This window comes from Scyliorhinus torazame, chromosome 12, assembly GCF_047496885.1.
Source record: "Scyliorhinus torazame isolate Kashiwa2021f chromosome 12, sScyTor2.1, whole genome shotgun sequence".
In the NCBI taxonomy this organism is placed as follows: Eukaryota; Metazoa; Chordata; class Chondrichthyes; order Carcharhiniformes; family Scyliorhinidae; genus Scyliorhinus; species Scyliorhinus torazame.
In genome coordinates this window covers 216782360-216799350 of record NC_092718.1, presented here as the reverse complement: position 1 = coordinate 216799350, position 16991 = coordinate 216782360, and the positions used below count along the sequence as shown (strand labels likewise).

At 46.8% G+C, this 16991-nt stretch overlaps 1 protein-coding gene across 4 annotated transcripts in view; it reads left to right on the top strand.

The window, feature by feature from the left end:
• bcas3 (BCAS3 microtubule associated cell migration factor) overlaps positions 1-16991 on the top strand; it is a 1250799-nt gene that overhangs the window by 1172431 nt on the left and 61377 nt on the right. For 3 of the 4 annotated variants that reach the window (XM_072469937.1, XM_072469936.1, XM_072469938.1), the window contains one exon: positions 11684-11851. The exons of the other annotated variant lie outside the window; for it this stretch is intronic. In XM_072469937.1, coding sequence (XP_072326038.1) covers positions 11684-11851 — 168 coding nt within the window. The remainder of the gene's footprint in view (positions 1-11683; positions 11852-16991) is intronic. 4 annotated transcript variants of the gene reach the window in all.

Here is a 16991-nt window from a genome sequence, read left to right as displayed (position 1 = left end):
CGAGGTTACAAAGAAAGGTGAGGAGTGGATCCAGAGTACTGAGTGGTAAGAATTCACCAACACAGCCCATGGTTTTTACTGCAGAAATGTGTGTTCAGTCCCAGGCACACAAGATGAAGGGCACCAATAAGTGGCATAACCGCCCAATCCAGACTCAAGAACGCTTTTGCACTCTGGTGCCAGCTCTGACTGGATATATTCCTGGAGGTTTCATCACACGATCGTCTGCCACTAACTCCCCAGTCCCCCTATCGGCCACCCAATATTCATCCCATAGACACCACCATCCCACAGCAAACAATCTCTTAATTACCCGATCGGATGATGCTGAGCTGTCAGTTAAATGGCCATTTTATCCCATCTCCAATAGTAATAAATAAAAGATAATGAAAAATTGAGTACCCTGATGATATTTCTCCCTGGTGTTATTCATAGTCCTGAGATTAATCTTCAATTCATGTGGACTCCAGGGCAATGCTGGAAAGTTGGCATCCTACTGTGCACTCTGTTAAAGCCCTTTTCAGATTCCCTAAAATTGTTTAAACTAACATCCCAAGATTGCTCAGAGATCAGAACTCCAGTCGCGGTTTGCATTCCAAAATCCAGTTTACGTTTTCCAAAAGACTCTTGCGAACAGAGCTTCTGCTCCACTTTTACCAGTGAATCCACTCCAGGATTTTTCATCAAAACTTCAAGATTCCTTTGTCTCGACTGACTTCCACAGACTCTGATATCCATCCAATACCGTCCTCCAATTACTTTAAAATTTGTTTCACACACTGCAGTAAAACATTCCAAACTTTAGGACTACTTTAGAAACCTATCTTCTCACCAGTTGATCCCTTCTTGGCCTTGTCCGTTATGCCCACGAATAGTCCTGTTCTATTTCCAGGTTTCTAGAACCAACCGCCCTTTCGTTTCTCTGGAGCTTGCTTTCTTGAACATTACTCCATCGTACACCTTCTCTTGCCTTGAGCAGAGATGGAAGATGTTTCCTCTCGGGCTACCTGCCTATCTGCAACTGCCTTGGTTTCTGAGTTTTAAAAAAAGAACAAAGGAAAATGTTTTGTTTCACCTACAAGGGCCTCTAGTTGCTAAACAGCACCTGCATACCTCTGCTGGCCTATTGATTTTTAGCACCGTAGCTCTCTCTCTCATAGTACAGTCCCAGTTGGAACTGAAACCAACTCCCACTCATACAAACACCTTTGCCCAGCATGAATCCAAATACAGGTCCCTTCCAGGCACAAAGATTAAATTAAACCCACTAAAACTATACCTTATTTCTAATGTTTACCCACACACATATAAATCATTAAAACTACCTTTCCTAAGTGTTTCCTAACACTTCGGTGGAGCCACACACTAGAAATATTGAAGAGCTTCCCTGAATGGAACCTAATGTTGATGCCTGGCTTCTTTAAGCATTGCAGCTAAAACAAGTTGAGGAACCATGACACATCCTTGCTTTACACCACTGATATCGGGCGTCCCTCTACAGTTACAGACACAACCAATCATGCCATCATATTTTAGGTTTTGACAAACTTGTTTGGACATCCTAGCTTTGAAAGCAAGTACCATAGACCAAGAGGCTCTCACTGACAAAAGCACTAGTTACAACTATGAATGACATTTATCAATCTTGATGTTGCTCTCTGCAATTTTCATGCAGTTGTCTTGCTGCAAACACCATATTGGTTGTCCCACGGTTATCCCTAAAACAACACCGTGCTTCCGGGAGGAAATTGGCTACGAGGCTGTCTATTGGGCAGTTGAATAGTACCCTTGTAAGATTCTTTACTGCGATGTGGAGAAGACTGATTCCTTGGGAGTTGCTGCACACATTTTTGGAATCTTTCCACTTCCAGATGCCTGAGGTCCTGTGGAACTTTTTCTTGATCCCAGATTTTAAGTTTGCATGATATGCTATTTTCTCTGTATTATTACACTTCCAGATCTCTGCTTGACTGCCATTGAGGTCAGGGGTTATGCCTTGTTTGCTGGGATTAATTGTCTCCATCATCTCTTCAGTGGAACCATTTATTTCTCGGGCAGCTGCTCAACGTGGTGCAGAGAATCTGTTGAGATGGAATATTTCTTGTGGAGCTTGTCAAAGTGTGCACGCAACTTTGCCATTACACCTGCCTGATTAGTGATTAGTTCATCTCCATCAGATCATATTGCTGGAATAGGAGCAAAGGTTGAGGTCGATGGGTGGAAGAGTGGCAATGTGGTTAGCACTGCTGCCTACGGTGCTGAGGACCCGGGTTCGAATCCCAGCCCTGGGTCACTGCCCGTGTGGAGTTTGCACATTCTCCCTGTGACTGCGTGGGTTTCACCCCCACAACCCAAAGATGTGCAGGGTAGGTGGATTGGCCACGCTAAATTGGCCCTTAATTGGAAAAAAAAATAATTGGGTACTCTAAATTTATTTTTTAAAAAGGTTGAGGTGGGTGGGCCATATCTGGGGCGGGATTCTCCGCCGGCGGATTCTCCGTTTTGCCGGCACCTGGGGGTTTCCCGATGGCGCGGGGCTGCCCCGCAATGGGAAACCCCATTGACCGGCCAGCGTAATGGAGAATCCCGCAGGCGTGTCAAGGCAGAAATGTGGCGGGGTGGGTCCTCAGCACACAGTAGAAACATCAGGGGCTCGATTCTCTGATTCCGAGACTAAGTGCTGACGCCGACGTGGGAACCGTGGCCTTTTACGACCAAAAAAAACGGCCAACGATCCTCCATCTGATGGGGGGCTAGCAGGCACGCAGCGTAGAGCATCTGGCTCTAGCTGTCAATACGGCTGGAGAATTGCCGGGTCCATGGCTGCTGCCAAATAGTGCCCCCCTTTGGCCAGGCTAGCCACCCCCAGACCGCCCGCCACCAGTGTCCCGAACCTCTGCCAAAGCCCCCCCTGCTCGCGGATCGGCTCTCCCCCGACTGTGACAGCACTGGACTCAGTCTGCAGCCACCACGCCAAGTTCCCAACAAAAATCGTTTGAGAGACCCACGCCGTTGGGAACCCAGCCTGTCGGGGGCGGAGCATCGGGGGGGGAGGACATCCGGTAACGCCGTTTTGGAGGGGGCGGAGCATTTCAAAAGTGCCGCCGCCCCCGATTCCTCAGCCGATCGCCGAATGTGATTTCAGCGTCGGAGACCGGAGAACCTCGCCCCAGGTAGATGTTGCAACTCGTCAGCTTTTGCATTGCACCAGTCATTCTATATGTCTCTGAAAGCACACTGCAGCTTCAGTTCAGCATTGTATACATTGATACTTGGTTGTTGAATGTGAACCACTAGAAGACTTGCATGTGTGAACTGTTTCCGTTTGAGAGGTTGGGAGATGTTTTTTTTATTCTCCTCAATTCGCCTTTGTGCTTACACTTGACATATCAGAGGACATCTACTGAAGCCCACAAACAGGAATGTGAGAATGGCCAGATATTCTGTGCTTTTATGATGTCGGATGAGAGATAAATACTGGGAATAACATATTTGCTCTTCTTTCAAATAGTGTCATTGGATTTTTTAAGGGAGGGTAGAAGGGGCTTCAGTTTAATGTCTCATCAGAGAGATGGAACCTCCAACAATGTTTCAGTACTGCTGTGGGAGTGCCAGTCTGGATTTAATGTCTGGAGCGGGATTTGAATGTAAAATGTCTTCCTCAAGTTCTCTCACTCTCAATCTTGATGATGGCCATTTGATAATGCACTTCCGGTGTGATATTGGGGCCAAAGGAAAGCACTGCACTGACGTGAGTGAGTCGGGTATAAGAAATGGGCCGCTCACAGGTGTCAGTGGGGTCACAAGCTGGGTTTCTGTGTGACAAGTCAATTTGTAAATTAGGACTCCAGACAGACGCAAAAAAGACAACCTCCTGTTTGATTATTTTCATCTGATTGGCTAGTTCAGGAGACAGATAGAAATTATCCTCTTGACAGGCACAAAATTCACACCAGATTTTTAACATTGAGCAATGCAAGATGTTCGACCTCTCAACAGAAAATTGAAGTGATTGGAACTATTGAGTTTTTCTGTTGAACTTCCCACCTGTGCCTCCTAGTGTGATCGGGCATTACGCTGGGATACCTTGCTTCCCTCTTGCCAGAGGTCCTGATGGTTGGTCTGTATTGTTTGTTTTGATAATTCCACCCATTGAGTAGGCAGAAACAAATTGTTTTGTTATGCTCTTGACATAGCATAAGCTGCTTCCTTGATGTGCACTCTGACAAAGGAAGGTTCAGACTTGGAGATAGCTTTAACACGTTTATTAAACTATCAACAATTCGCCTACTTGGATTCGACTCTACTGTTGTTCCTTCTATCGCTACTCAGACTGACGAACCAGTCTGCTGCAATCCACGTGGTGGGTGAAATGAAATGAAAATGAAAATCGCTTATTGTCACAAGTAGGCTTCAATGAAGTTACTGTGAAAAGCCCCTAGTCGCCACTTTCCGGCGCCTGTTCGGGAAGGCTGGTACGGCTGGTAAGGGTGTGATGGTCAATCAACCCTGTGCCTGTACTCACTGAGTGCCTCCACTGGAAAGAGGAAGATCATGTGTGTTGTGTCCTTTTTGTATGGGTTGTTGTAATGCCCTCCTGTGGTGGTGTCACCTCTATGTGTATCGTGACTGCCCATTGGTCGTGTCCTATCTTACTGACCTATTGGTTGACTGTCTGTGTGTCATGTCTCTGGTGTTCCCTCTAATGTCTAGCTAGGTGTAGTGTATGTACATTAACCCTTTGTGTACTTACAGTGATGTATATCACCACATCCCCCTTTTTTCGTGTTACATATTTTCTGTACAGTATTAAAGAAAATTGAACAAACTAGGTAGATGAGTGATACTCTGTACAAGTTATGATAACAGTGATCATTAAACAATAAGTCCAAATCATATGCATGAGTCCAAAGTTCATTAATTACCATGGTCGAGTGGCTTTCTTGTTTTGTTGGTGAGTTGGTGATGTTGATGGTCGTATTGCATTATAAACGCCATCAGTGTCCCTGTGCTGAAGGAACCAAGAAGTGGTCAAATCACTTTGTTGTCAGATTTGGACTCTTTTTTTTCCCGATGCTTGTGGTAATTCTTGATGGCATCTGTCCTGAAAGCCAGGTTGCCTGTTGGTAGTGCAGCAAACATGAATGGGTAAGATGCATCGTCCTGCCATGGCATGTCATTGTACTGAGCTGAGCAGTAACAGTGTCCCTCATTTGCAGAGTTGTACCATGTCGTACCAGTCGTAGTTCCATCGGTGTTGTTTTTGTCGTGCTTGTTGTCAACGTTGTTGCCTTTGGTACGCTTCTTGCTACTGTCTTTGATGTTGTTGTTGTGTTGGTTGGTTTTGTTGTCGTGTTTGCTGTGCTCACGGACCACACTCTGTGGATAATACGAGTCCTTCACACAGTTACTCATGTCAGCGTCCTTTGTGGCATCTGTTGTTTCCTTGAGCATGCCGACACTGAGTTTGCGACGCTCCCCATCTGGAGTCATGTCCGGCTTACTTGAATCACCTGAGGTCTCTTGATGCTCCACGTCCGGAGTCATTTTAGGTTCACTTGAATCTTCTGAAGTTTCGTGATGCTCCCCGTCCAGGGTCAAAACAGTCAGGAATGCATTTGCTTACGGAGAGGCTCGAGCGAATGAGGTTTGACGTAACGTGGGTCACCAGAGTCACCAGTAGTCTCACTGTGATTGTCGAGTGCCTCTGTTCATTCTAGCTGTGGTCTGTCACGTTGCACATCTGGTATGGGAAGTGGGATGCCGTCGTCACTTGTCTCACCTACAGTGGGTAGAGCCTCAGTGTCTTCTTGTCGATCAGGAAGGTTCAGACTTGGAGATAGCTTCAACACATTTATTAAACTATTAACAATTCTCCTACTTGGATTTGACTCTACTGTTAATCCTTCTATCGCTACTCAGACTGATGAACCAGTCTGCTACAATCTACGTGGTGGGTGTGGTGTTCAATGAACCCTGTGCCTGTACTCACTGAGTGTCTCCACTGGAAAGAGGAAGATCATGTGTGTTGTGTCCTTTTTGTATGGGTTGGTGTAATGTCCTCCTGTGGTGGTGTCACCTCTATGTGTATCGTGACTGGCCATTGGTCGTGTGCTATCTTACTGACCTATTGGTTGACTGTCTGTGTGTCATGTCTCTGGTGTTCCCTCTAGTGTCTAGCTAGGTATAGTGTATGTACATTAACCCTTTGTGTACTTACAGTGATGTATATCACCACACAAATATGCTGCAGTTATACAACAACGACACCTGGCATTTATATACTGTCGTTACCTGGCCCTCGATGGCCCTTGGCAACTATTAATCAAAATCTGACACCAAACCACGTAAAGACATATTAGGACTAGTGGCTAAAAGCTTGGTCAAATATCAGGCTTTAAGGGGTGTCTTGCGAGACAGAGAGGGTGGGAGGTGGAGGGAGAGAGCGAGGGAGAGCGAGAAAGGTGTCTTTAGGGAAAGAATTACAGAGCTTAGGATCCAGGCTGCTGAAGGCAGAGCCACCAATGGTGGAGCAATGAAATTTGAAATGTGTTTGAAGCCAGGATTGGAGGAGCGCACAGATCTCAAAGAACTGTAGGGCTGGAGGAAGGTATAGAGGTAGATTGGTTTATTCAACTTTCTCTCAGACTCGGCCACATTCTGTTCAGTCACAGCCCATGTCTAGGAAACATAGATCCAGCGTCAGAACCAAGAACATAATCAGAAATATTGAGCTGTGTCTGCATAGACCCTGGGCAGTGTCACAAGCACGAACGATCTCGTGGTGGCACAATGAAATCTACTCGGATCACAGCTTGTGGCAAGAGTGACCTTTATTTTGATGGGTTTTCCCTCCAGCCTGTTACACAAGGGTTGCTAACTCTGATTGGGTTTATTCTGGGTTTCATTACATGATCTCCCAATTTAACCGTTGGGCATTGACACGTTGCGTGCCCAAAGCCAATTGGAAAGCAAGCAGATTATTTAATCTTCAGTCAAACTTCTTCACCTCGCCATCTCACCCCACCCTCCATCTCCAATGTTTTTAGCACTAAAACATGGAAGTGTTCCTCGTGTTTGCATGGATCTCACCCCCACAACCCAAAGGAAGTGCGGGGTAAGTGAATTGGCCACACTGAATTGCCCCTTAATTGGGGAAAAAATTGGGTACTCTAAATTTAAAAGAAATTGAAAAATTACCAATTATTTTTCTTTTCCAATTAAGGGGCAATTTAGCGCGGCCAAGCAACCTAAACAGCACATCTTTGGGTTGTGGAGGTGAAACCCACGCAAACACGGGGAGGGTGTGCAAACTCCACACGGACAGTGACCCAGAGCTGGGATTCGAACCCGGGTCCTCATCGCCGTAGTCCCAGTGCTAACCACTGCGCCGCCGTCGAGATTAATTTATAATTCCCAGGAACTCCAGAACAATATTGAAAGTTTGGCAAGCCTAAGAATTGTGCCACAGTGACACCTGTTATTTGATAACCTATTATGGACACTCCAGAGCATCTATTCAGCAGAAAACAAAATATAATTATTAATAGCACAAACTGGGTGGAATTGTTTGAAGCCTCCACTTTGCACACTTAGACGAGGATTGCCTAAAAGCTTTTTCCACACTCTGCCCCCCCCCCCCCCCATTTCTTTCTCTTAAGTGGGCAGATTAAGGGAGCATATTCCCATAGTTTTGTTTTGTTCCTGCAATGAAGAGTGAGGGAAAAGGCTTTAGACAGGACATATCAAGGTTTGAGCTACAGGTGGAAAGGTAGAGAGTAAAAATAGGATACGGAAAGGAACATGGAGGTGTTTGAAATCAATTAAAAAATTTCCAATGGTTTACGAATAAATGTGAGTGTGTGATTAAGTGTGATTTTTACAGTTTGTTTGTGAGTTTCTTGCTGACTTTTTTTTGTACTTTTGGCTGTGTATCTGTTTATGTCTATATGTTTATCTGTGTGCATGGTGTTTTGTGTGCATATAGTTATGTTTTTGTGCACAGCATGTATATTGTGTGCATACATATTTTATTATAGATAATATATTATTCAAATTACAAGTTGGGTATTTTGGAACATCAAACATAGGACAGCAGTGAAATAGGTAGCTTAGTGACTAAGGGCAGTGACATAATAGGACTGAGCTGTTCAGACCAGAAGATCCCAGGTTTGATTCTTTAGTGTCTCTGTTCTCTCCCCTGAGCAGATATAGCGCAGAATGGAACAGTAATCTCGGAAAGAGAGAGGTGGCCTGATGTCATTAGGAGAGGCTAGACTAAGCTTTGTGCAGCTGTGTCCACCCTTTCCTTAACCCCCCCCCATGGCAACCCATCTCTAAGAGGTCAGATACTGACCTGTCCTTCGCTGCGAGGATTTCACAAGGAGCATTTATGTGCTGGTTTTAAAATAAATATGCAACGAAAGGGATCCAGTGAAGAACATAAAAGGAGAAGCTGAACTGTCTCCCCAGGGGCCAAGGGTATCTCGATTGCACGTTCCACATAGCCTCATGGTGCAGACGTTTACTCTGAGTCACTATGATATCTGCAGGTGTCAGCAGAGGCCAGATCCTGGTCACCCCCTCTTAACGCTGTCATTATAGCAGCATTCCATATCTGAGCCACTTTACCAGCAGGTCACAGACTCAGCTCTCTGAGCATTTACCAATGGAGCCAGCTTAGTGCTCTCTTGGCTCAGAGTGCTTGGGGTGGACTTCAAGCCGCTCTGTCTGCCCTGACTCAGAGCACCTGTCAATGGCCTCCAGTGTTTGGTGAAGCTCCACAGCCCCACTCCATGGCAGCGATTGTCCAGCAATCTATCCTTAGAACACTGAGCACTTAATCATTTCCCTGCTTTATCACCGTGCCAGCACCCTTACCTACAAAGGGCAGCTAGTGTGTGCTAAAGAGCAGCAAGGGAAAATAAATGAAAGTCAGATGACTAGCAGATTACAGGGAAGAGACAGTTAAGGAAATATGTAACAGAGTTGGTTAAAATCATGAATGACGTTGATAGACTAAATCAGGAGAAACTGTTTCCACTGGCAAAAGATCAATAACCCGAGGACATAATCTAATGTACGGGTAGTTAGGGTCTATGCTTGAGGGGGGGCTGTTATTGTTGGGGTTTTGTGTGTGTTGGATCTCTTTGTTTAAAATGTTAAAATTCTAAATGCCTCAATAAAGGGTGGCATGTGGCACAGTGGTTAGCACTGGGACTGCGGCACTGAGGACCCGGGTTCGAAACCCGGCCCTGGGTCACTGTCCGTGTGGAGTTTCCACATTCACCCCATGCCTGCGTGGGTTTCACCCCCACAAGCCAATGATGTGCGGGTTAGGTGGATTGGTCACACTAAATTGCCCCTTAATTGGAAAAAAAAATAATTGGGTACTCTAAATTAAAATAAATAAATAAATAAATGCCTCAATAAAATATTTTCTAAAAAAAAATAACCAGAGGACCGAGATTTAAGTATTTCAGAGCAATGGGGAAAGAGCAAAGCAGAGTTGAGCTAATTGAATAACTTACAAAGAGAGGGCATGAGAATAATGGGCCAAATGACCTCATTCTGTACCATATGCTCGACTACAAAATGTCCTCTGTATGAAGCACATTCTAATAGGACACTATGACTGTGGCACGGTTAATAAATTCAGCAACTTATTCCATAGCGATGCTGGCCCTGACCTCCATCTTTGTTTCAGTGTAATTGCTGCACAAGCTACAAGATCACCATATAGTTCAACATACACAGTCTTGTTTTGTTAAGAGGGACGGTTAGAGGGTCGGTGGGAAGCAGCGAGGTGATTGGGAGAGGGGAGGTGAGTGGGTCGGTGGGAAACAGTGAGGGGATTGGGGGAGGGACAGTTAGAGGGTGGTGGGAAACAGCGAGGGGATTGGGGGAGGGGCGGTGAGTGGGTTGGTGGGAAACAGCGAGGGGATTGGGGGAGGGGCGGTGAGTGGGTCTGCGGAAGCAGCGAGGGGATTAGGGAGGGGCGGTGAGTGGGTCGGGGGGAAGCTGCGAGGGGATTGGGGGAGGGGCGGTGAGAGGGTCTGGGGAAGCAGCGAGGGGATTGGGGAGGGGCGGTGAGTGGGCCGGGGGGAAGCTGCGAGGGGATTGGGGAGGGGCGGTGAGTGGGCCGGGGGGAAGCTGCGAGGGGATTGGGGGAGTGGCGGTGAGTGGGTCGGGGGAAGCAGCGAGGGGATTGGGGAGGGGCGGTGAGTGGGTCGGGATGAAGCAGCGAGGGGATTGGGGGAGGGGCGGAGAGTAGGTCGGGGGGAAGCAGCGAGGGGATTGGGGGAGGGGCGGTGAGTGGGTCTGGGGAAGCAGCGAGGGGACTGAGGAAAAATGTTTTCATGTGGTGCATGATTGGAACGCACTACCTGAGAGTGTGGTGGATGCAGGTTCCATTCAGGCCTCATTCTGTGATTACAGGTCAGGAACATAATCCACCCTTATTACCTCCATTCTTATGGGAAAGTGGTTTCCATTTGGCACATTTTCATTTCACACGCCATGTTTTAGGAAACATTAGGAGTATTAAACAAACGATAGCTAAATTGTATTTATGTTACATGTAATTGGGACAAAGTACAGAGTTCCACAGTGAGTTAAAGCCCTCTCCTTACAGCTCTGAGATCAGGGGCTCTGTGGCTGAGCTGATGAATACATTGCCCACTGGGTGACCGTTGTACTCAGCAGGCAGCATCCAGGTTGCTGGACTGTGCTGTTAGTTTTTCTCACTGTGGGGTGGGGTAGGGTGGTAGTGTGTGATTAGAACTCTGCTGTTTAGTTTACTAATCTTGGGTTAAGGAGAGAAATCTCATTCAAGATTCCTTGGCTAATCCACTCACTGATGCTGGAAAATGTGATTTCAATAATCAAGGGCTTCCGTTTATATCGTGTTTTTCGTGATGCCTTACAGCCAATAAAGTATTTTTGGGAATGTAGTCACCTACATTGTGTTCCAATGTAGGAAATTTGACAATCCTCATTGTCTGCTCTGCAACATGAAGTACAGGCATTGGGACGAGGTGCAGGAGAGTGGCTGGTATCAGTGGAACTGATCTCTTCAAAAATGATGGAAGTAGTGGGAGAGAACCGTCTGGGCCTAAACTTTGACCAATGAAGCTCCACTCTCCTCGATATCTATAAGGTCATAATAATTCAGATCAATCCCAAACTGTTACCTAGCAGATATTTGATGATATCTTACCTAACTTGGAACAAGTCAAGTTTGAGACAAGGAACCTAAACAAAGACAGACCAGGAGCCATCTAGCTCACCTTCCACCGTCCTGGTAGTTATATGATACAGCGATAATGGGGCTGTTGACCAATCATAACGATCAGTCTCTGTAAATTAGCCTACAATAACCCCAGACATGAGGTGAGGAAAACCCTCAGTGATAAAGTGCTTTGAGGACTATAGATGCAAAGTCACCTGTTCCTCCCAAGCTTGCTACGCTAGCAATGTGATATCCCTAATTACTCATACACTGTATCCCTAAATGAACCACTGAATATATAAAAACCAAGGGGCCAGCTCATCAATGCTGCTGAGGTTGTGGAAGAGTCTAAGCTCACCTGTCCGCTCTATTGAGATGAGTGACCCCTCAGAAGGGGGGCCTTTGAAGAAGGAATGAGTGTGAATGACAGTCACATCCCTTCACTTGTTTCAGGTACATTTGACCGCAGTGTGACACTACTGGAAGTGTGTGGCAGTTGGCCAGAGAGCTTTGGACTGCGTCATATGTCTTCTATCGATAATACAGACGAAGGTTTGCGTGAACGTCTGGCAGACGCCATGTCTGAATCACCTAGTAGGGACATCGTAGGTTCTGGAACAGGTAAGGAGCAAGTCACATTAATGCATAGCCCTCAAAACTAGTCATTGCGATGAGGCTGAGATAGTAATGTGGGAAGCGCCTTGCCCTCTTCACGACCTCACGTGAACAGCAAAATATTACCACCATTGACCGGTTTAGGCAATAATCATACACATGTTTATTACTATTTGAAAATAGCAGATTCATTTCCATTATCTTTTTTAATTTTCAAGACACTGTGGGCACCATGGGCTTAACCTTAACTCAAGGCTTATACAGTCTGTGAGTGTTTGCCAGCAGTATGGGACAGGACAGGTGTAAAATAATCTGCAAAGTGAGTTTTATAGAGAGGTGGATGATATTAAAATTACACCCAAAGAATTTGACATGAATGCAGGGACTGTCAGCATCTCTGCTGCCAGTTCATAGTGGAAAAGCCTCATTTATATGAATGCTGTAGATTTCAAACGGACCCATGATCTGATACAGTCCATCATAACAGATGAGGAATGCAACTTGCAACACACCCATGTTACAATACGAGCACTCTGGGCTGATCCAATTTGAATAAATGCAACGCAAACACTCGGATATTTGACCTGATTTGTGATGTTGCCACCCCCTGCCCTGCTCACTTTCCCCTTTGACCATTCAGAGTGTATTCAAACACCAGGAGAATACCAGGCCCAGAATCAATGGACGATAAGACAATTATTGGATTGGGCTATTTCTTCCAATCAGAGCTCATTGGCATTACCAGCTGCCTTGCTCTAGATTGGATTTCCTTTTTTTGAATAAACCTTCCAGAAAATTCTTCCTGTGCAAACCAGTTACCCAAAGACCCCTCACCTTCCAAAGCAACCCAACAGCCTCATTACTTCTTTGACAAAGAGTGATCCAAACTCGAAACGTTAGCTCCCTCCTCTCTCCACAGATGCTGTCAGACCTGCTGAGATTGTCCAGTATTTTCTGTTTTTTGTTTAGCCTCATTACTCCTTTGGTATTCCTCTTAATAAGGTGAGCTGGTTACTGAGTCAGTGACGTTTTGGTCCGTTAACTCACGGGTGGTAATTATATATTGGGATGTGAGGGTGGGCTGGAATGAGGATGGGAATGTGTGTGGACAGAGGCTGCACGGACTATGATGCTGTTTACTTCTCTCATGGAGAAGGTACTTAGGCCAGTAGATTGCTGATAAATAATGCCTCATGAAAAACACTCAAGAATGTGCTGACAGGCTTCCAGTCTGACAACCATTAAACCATTTTTAGTGTCAGAACTGCAGAAATGCTGGGAGATAGGCCAGGACAGCCTCGCTGTTTCTTATCGTGTGATCCTCTATCTCTGAAGACACGATACAATATCCCCTCCCCCACAAACGGCATTGTCAATGTGCAACCACCTTATTTGGTATATTTAGAAAAGAAAACCAGAGTTCTACAGATGGCCAGGGGTTCGATCAGGTGCTGCAGGGAATTAGGTCCATACACTGGGCTGCTCTTAACATATGAATATACGAAGTAGGAGCAGGAGTAGGCCATTTGACCCCTCTAGTCTGCTCTGCCATTCAATAAGATCATAGCTGACCTCATAGAATCATAGAATTTACAGTGCAGAAGGAGGCCATTCGGCCCATCGAGTCTGCACTGGCCCTTGGCCTACTTAAGCCCACGCCTCCACCCTATCCCTATAACTCAGTAACCCCACCTAACCTTTGTTTGACATTAAAGGTGCAATTTAGCATGGCCAATCCACCTAATCTGCACATCTTTGGACTGTGGGAGGAAACCGGAGCACCCGGAGAAAACCCACGCGGACACAGGGAGAAAGTGAAACTCCACACAGGCAGTCACCCGAGGCCGGAATTGAACCCGGGTCCCTGGGGCTGTGAGGCAGCAGTGCTAAGCACTGTGCCACCCTTTGGTCACAACACCACTATCCTGCCTATCCTGATACCCTTTGATACCCTTGTCAGTCAAACATCTATCTACGTCCACCTTAAAAATATTCCTTTAGGGTTCCACAGCAGAATCCCTGGAGGAATATAGAAAGTGCAGCGGGTTACTTAAAAAAGAAATTAGGAAAGCAAAGAGGGAGTATGAAAAAACACTAGTGGGTAAAGTAAAGGAAAATCCAAAGGTGTTTTATGAGTATATTTAGGACAGAAGGTTGACCTGGATAAGAGTAGGGCCCATTAGGGACCAATGTGGCAATTTGTTTGTGGAACCGGAAGATAGGTGAGGTTTTAAATCAGTACTTTGCACCTGTGTTCACTATGGAGAACAGTAAGGAGGGAGTGCGCTCCGAAAGTTAGTGATTCGAAACAAACTTGTTGGACTTTAACCTTAACCGGGCAGCACGGTAGCACAAGTGGATAGCACTGTGGCTTCACAGCGCCAAGGTCCCAGGTTCGATTCCCCGCTGGGTCACTGTCTGTGCAGAGTCTGCACGTTCTTCCCGTGTCTGCATGGGTTTCCTCCGGGTGCTCCGGTTTCCTCCCACAGTCCAAAGACGTGCAGGTTAGGTGGATTGGCCATGCTAAATTGCCCCTAGTGTCCAAAAAGGTTAGGAGGGGGTATTGGATTACGGGATAGGGTGGAAGTGAGGGCTTAAGTGGGTCGGTGCAGACTCGATGGGCCGAATGGCCTCCTTCTGCACTGTATGGTCTATGTTCTAGCCTGATGTTGTAAGACTTCTTACTGTGCCCACCCTAGTCCAACGCCACATCATGACTATGGAGAAGGATGACGTAGGTATAGAAATCAGGGAGGCGCAATGTGATTTACTTGAAAGACTTAACATTGAGAGGGTGGAGGTATTAACAATTTTAATGGGCTTAATAGTGGATAAATCCCTGGGGCCGGATGAGATTTATCCCAGGCCGCTGTGGGAGACAAGGAAGGAGATTCCAGAGGTTCTGACAAAAATTTCAAATCTTCCCTGGTCACAGGAGAGGTGCCAGAGAACTGGAGGACAGCAAATGTGCAATTGTTCAAGAAGGGAAGTAGGGACAATTGAGGAAATTGTAGGCCAGTGCGTCTAACTCAGTGGTAGGGAAATTACTGGAAAAAATTCTGAGGGACAGAATTAATCTCCACTTGGAGAGGCGAGGATTAATCAAGGATAGTCAGCACGGTTTTGTCAAAGGGAGATCAGGGGCGAGATTCTCCGACCCCCCGCCGGGGGGTGGCGTGAATCCCGCCCCCGCCGGTTGACGAATTTTCCGGCACCGGAGATTCGACGGGGGCGGGAATCGCGCCGCGCTGGTTGGCGGGCCCCCCCCCCCAGCGATTCTCCGGCCCGGATGGGCCGAAGTCCCGCTGCTGGAATGCCTGTCCCGCCGGCGTGGATTAAACCACCTCTTTTACCGGCAGGACAAGGTGGTGCGGGCGGGCTCAGGGCTCTTGGGGGCTGCCCCCACGGTGGCCTGGCCCGCGATCGGGGCCCACCGATCCGCGGGCAGGCCTGTGCTGTGGGGGCACTCTTTTTCTTCCGCCTTCGCCATGGTCTCCACCATGGTGGAGGCGGAAGAGACCCCCTCCACTGCGCATGCGCGGGGATGCCGTGAGCGGCCGCTGACGCTCCCGCGCATGCGCCGCCCGGCAATGTCATTTCCGCGCCAGCTGGCGGGGCACCAAAGGCACCTAGCCCCTCAAGGTTAGGGCTTGGCCCCCCAAGATGCAGATGATTCCGCACCTTTGGGGCGGCGCAATGCCGGACTGATTTGCACCGTTTTTGGCGCCGGTCGGCGGACATCGCGCCGATTACGGAGAATTTCGCCCCATGTCTTACAAACTTCATTTTAATTTTTTGCGGAGGTGACTAGATGTGTCGATGAGGGCAGTGTAGTTGATGTAGTCTACATGCATGGACTTTAGCAAGGCTTTTGACAAGGTCCCACATGGGAGGCTGATGAAGAAGGTGGGAGGCTGATGAAGAAGGTAAGAGCCCATGCGATCCAGGGCAACTTGGCAAGCTGGATCCAAAACTATTTTAGTGGTTGAGGTTTTTGTTGTGTTCCGCAGGGATTGGTGCTGGGTCCCTTGCTGTTTGTAGTGTACATTAATGATCTGGATGTGAATGTAAGAGGTAAGTTTGGAGATGACAAAAATTGGTGGTGTGGTAAATAGTGATGAGCAAGAGCTTAGATTACAGGACGATATAGACGGGTTGGTTAGATGTGCAGAAGAATGACAAATGGAATTTATCCATGAAAAGCATTTTGGGAACACAACGAGCCAAGGGAATATACGATGAATGGTCTGACTCTCAGAGGTACAGGGGATCAAAGAGACCTTGGTGTGCCTGTTCACAGATCTCTGAAATCAGCAGGACAGGTAGATAAGGTGTAAAACATGCAGATTATCCTTTATTAACCAATAAATTGAATAGAAGAAAAAGGAGGTTATGCTTTCCCATCTCCAGTACGTCTATAAGCAAAACGAGAACATATATTTCACAAATTCTCCATTATTTTTCTCTTGGATCTTCCTCACAATAGTGTCCTGAAGGTTAATTTCCAATTCCAAGGGACTCCAGGACAATCTGAGCAAGCTGACGACATTAACGGGAGCAAGCCCATGTCCCACTCTCCTGATTGGCTACCTGCCAATAATATTTTTTTTTAAAAAATCAATTTAGTGTGCCCAATTCATTTTTTATCCAATTAAGGGGCAATTTAGCATGGCCAATTCATCTACCCCACACATCTTTGGGTTGTGGGGGCAAAACCTAAGCAAACACGGGGAGAATGTGCAAACGCCACACGGACATGGACCCAGAGCCTGGGACCTCGGCATCGTGAGGCAACAGTGCTAACCCACTGTGCCACCGTGCTGCCCACCTGCCAATAATATAAAGTATCCTCCATATTGCTCCCCCCTGCTCCAGAAGTCCTCAATCAGATTGAGATATAATTCCACCCTCACCAAGGCCACCCCTTGTACCTCGAGCCAGGGATTAGTCTTAATGTGTAAACCCACACAACGTACCAGGCTGGTTCCCAATCGAAAGAGGGTCAGAGCTAAACCCAGAGCTCTGTGCTGCAGGGTACAGGGCTCATCTGCCATCAGGCAGGAACAGACATAGCAGATGATAAAACTGGGACTGAGGCTGGGGGAAGAGGAAAAGTAGAGGAAATATCAGCATGTTGTCGATCCTC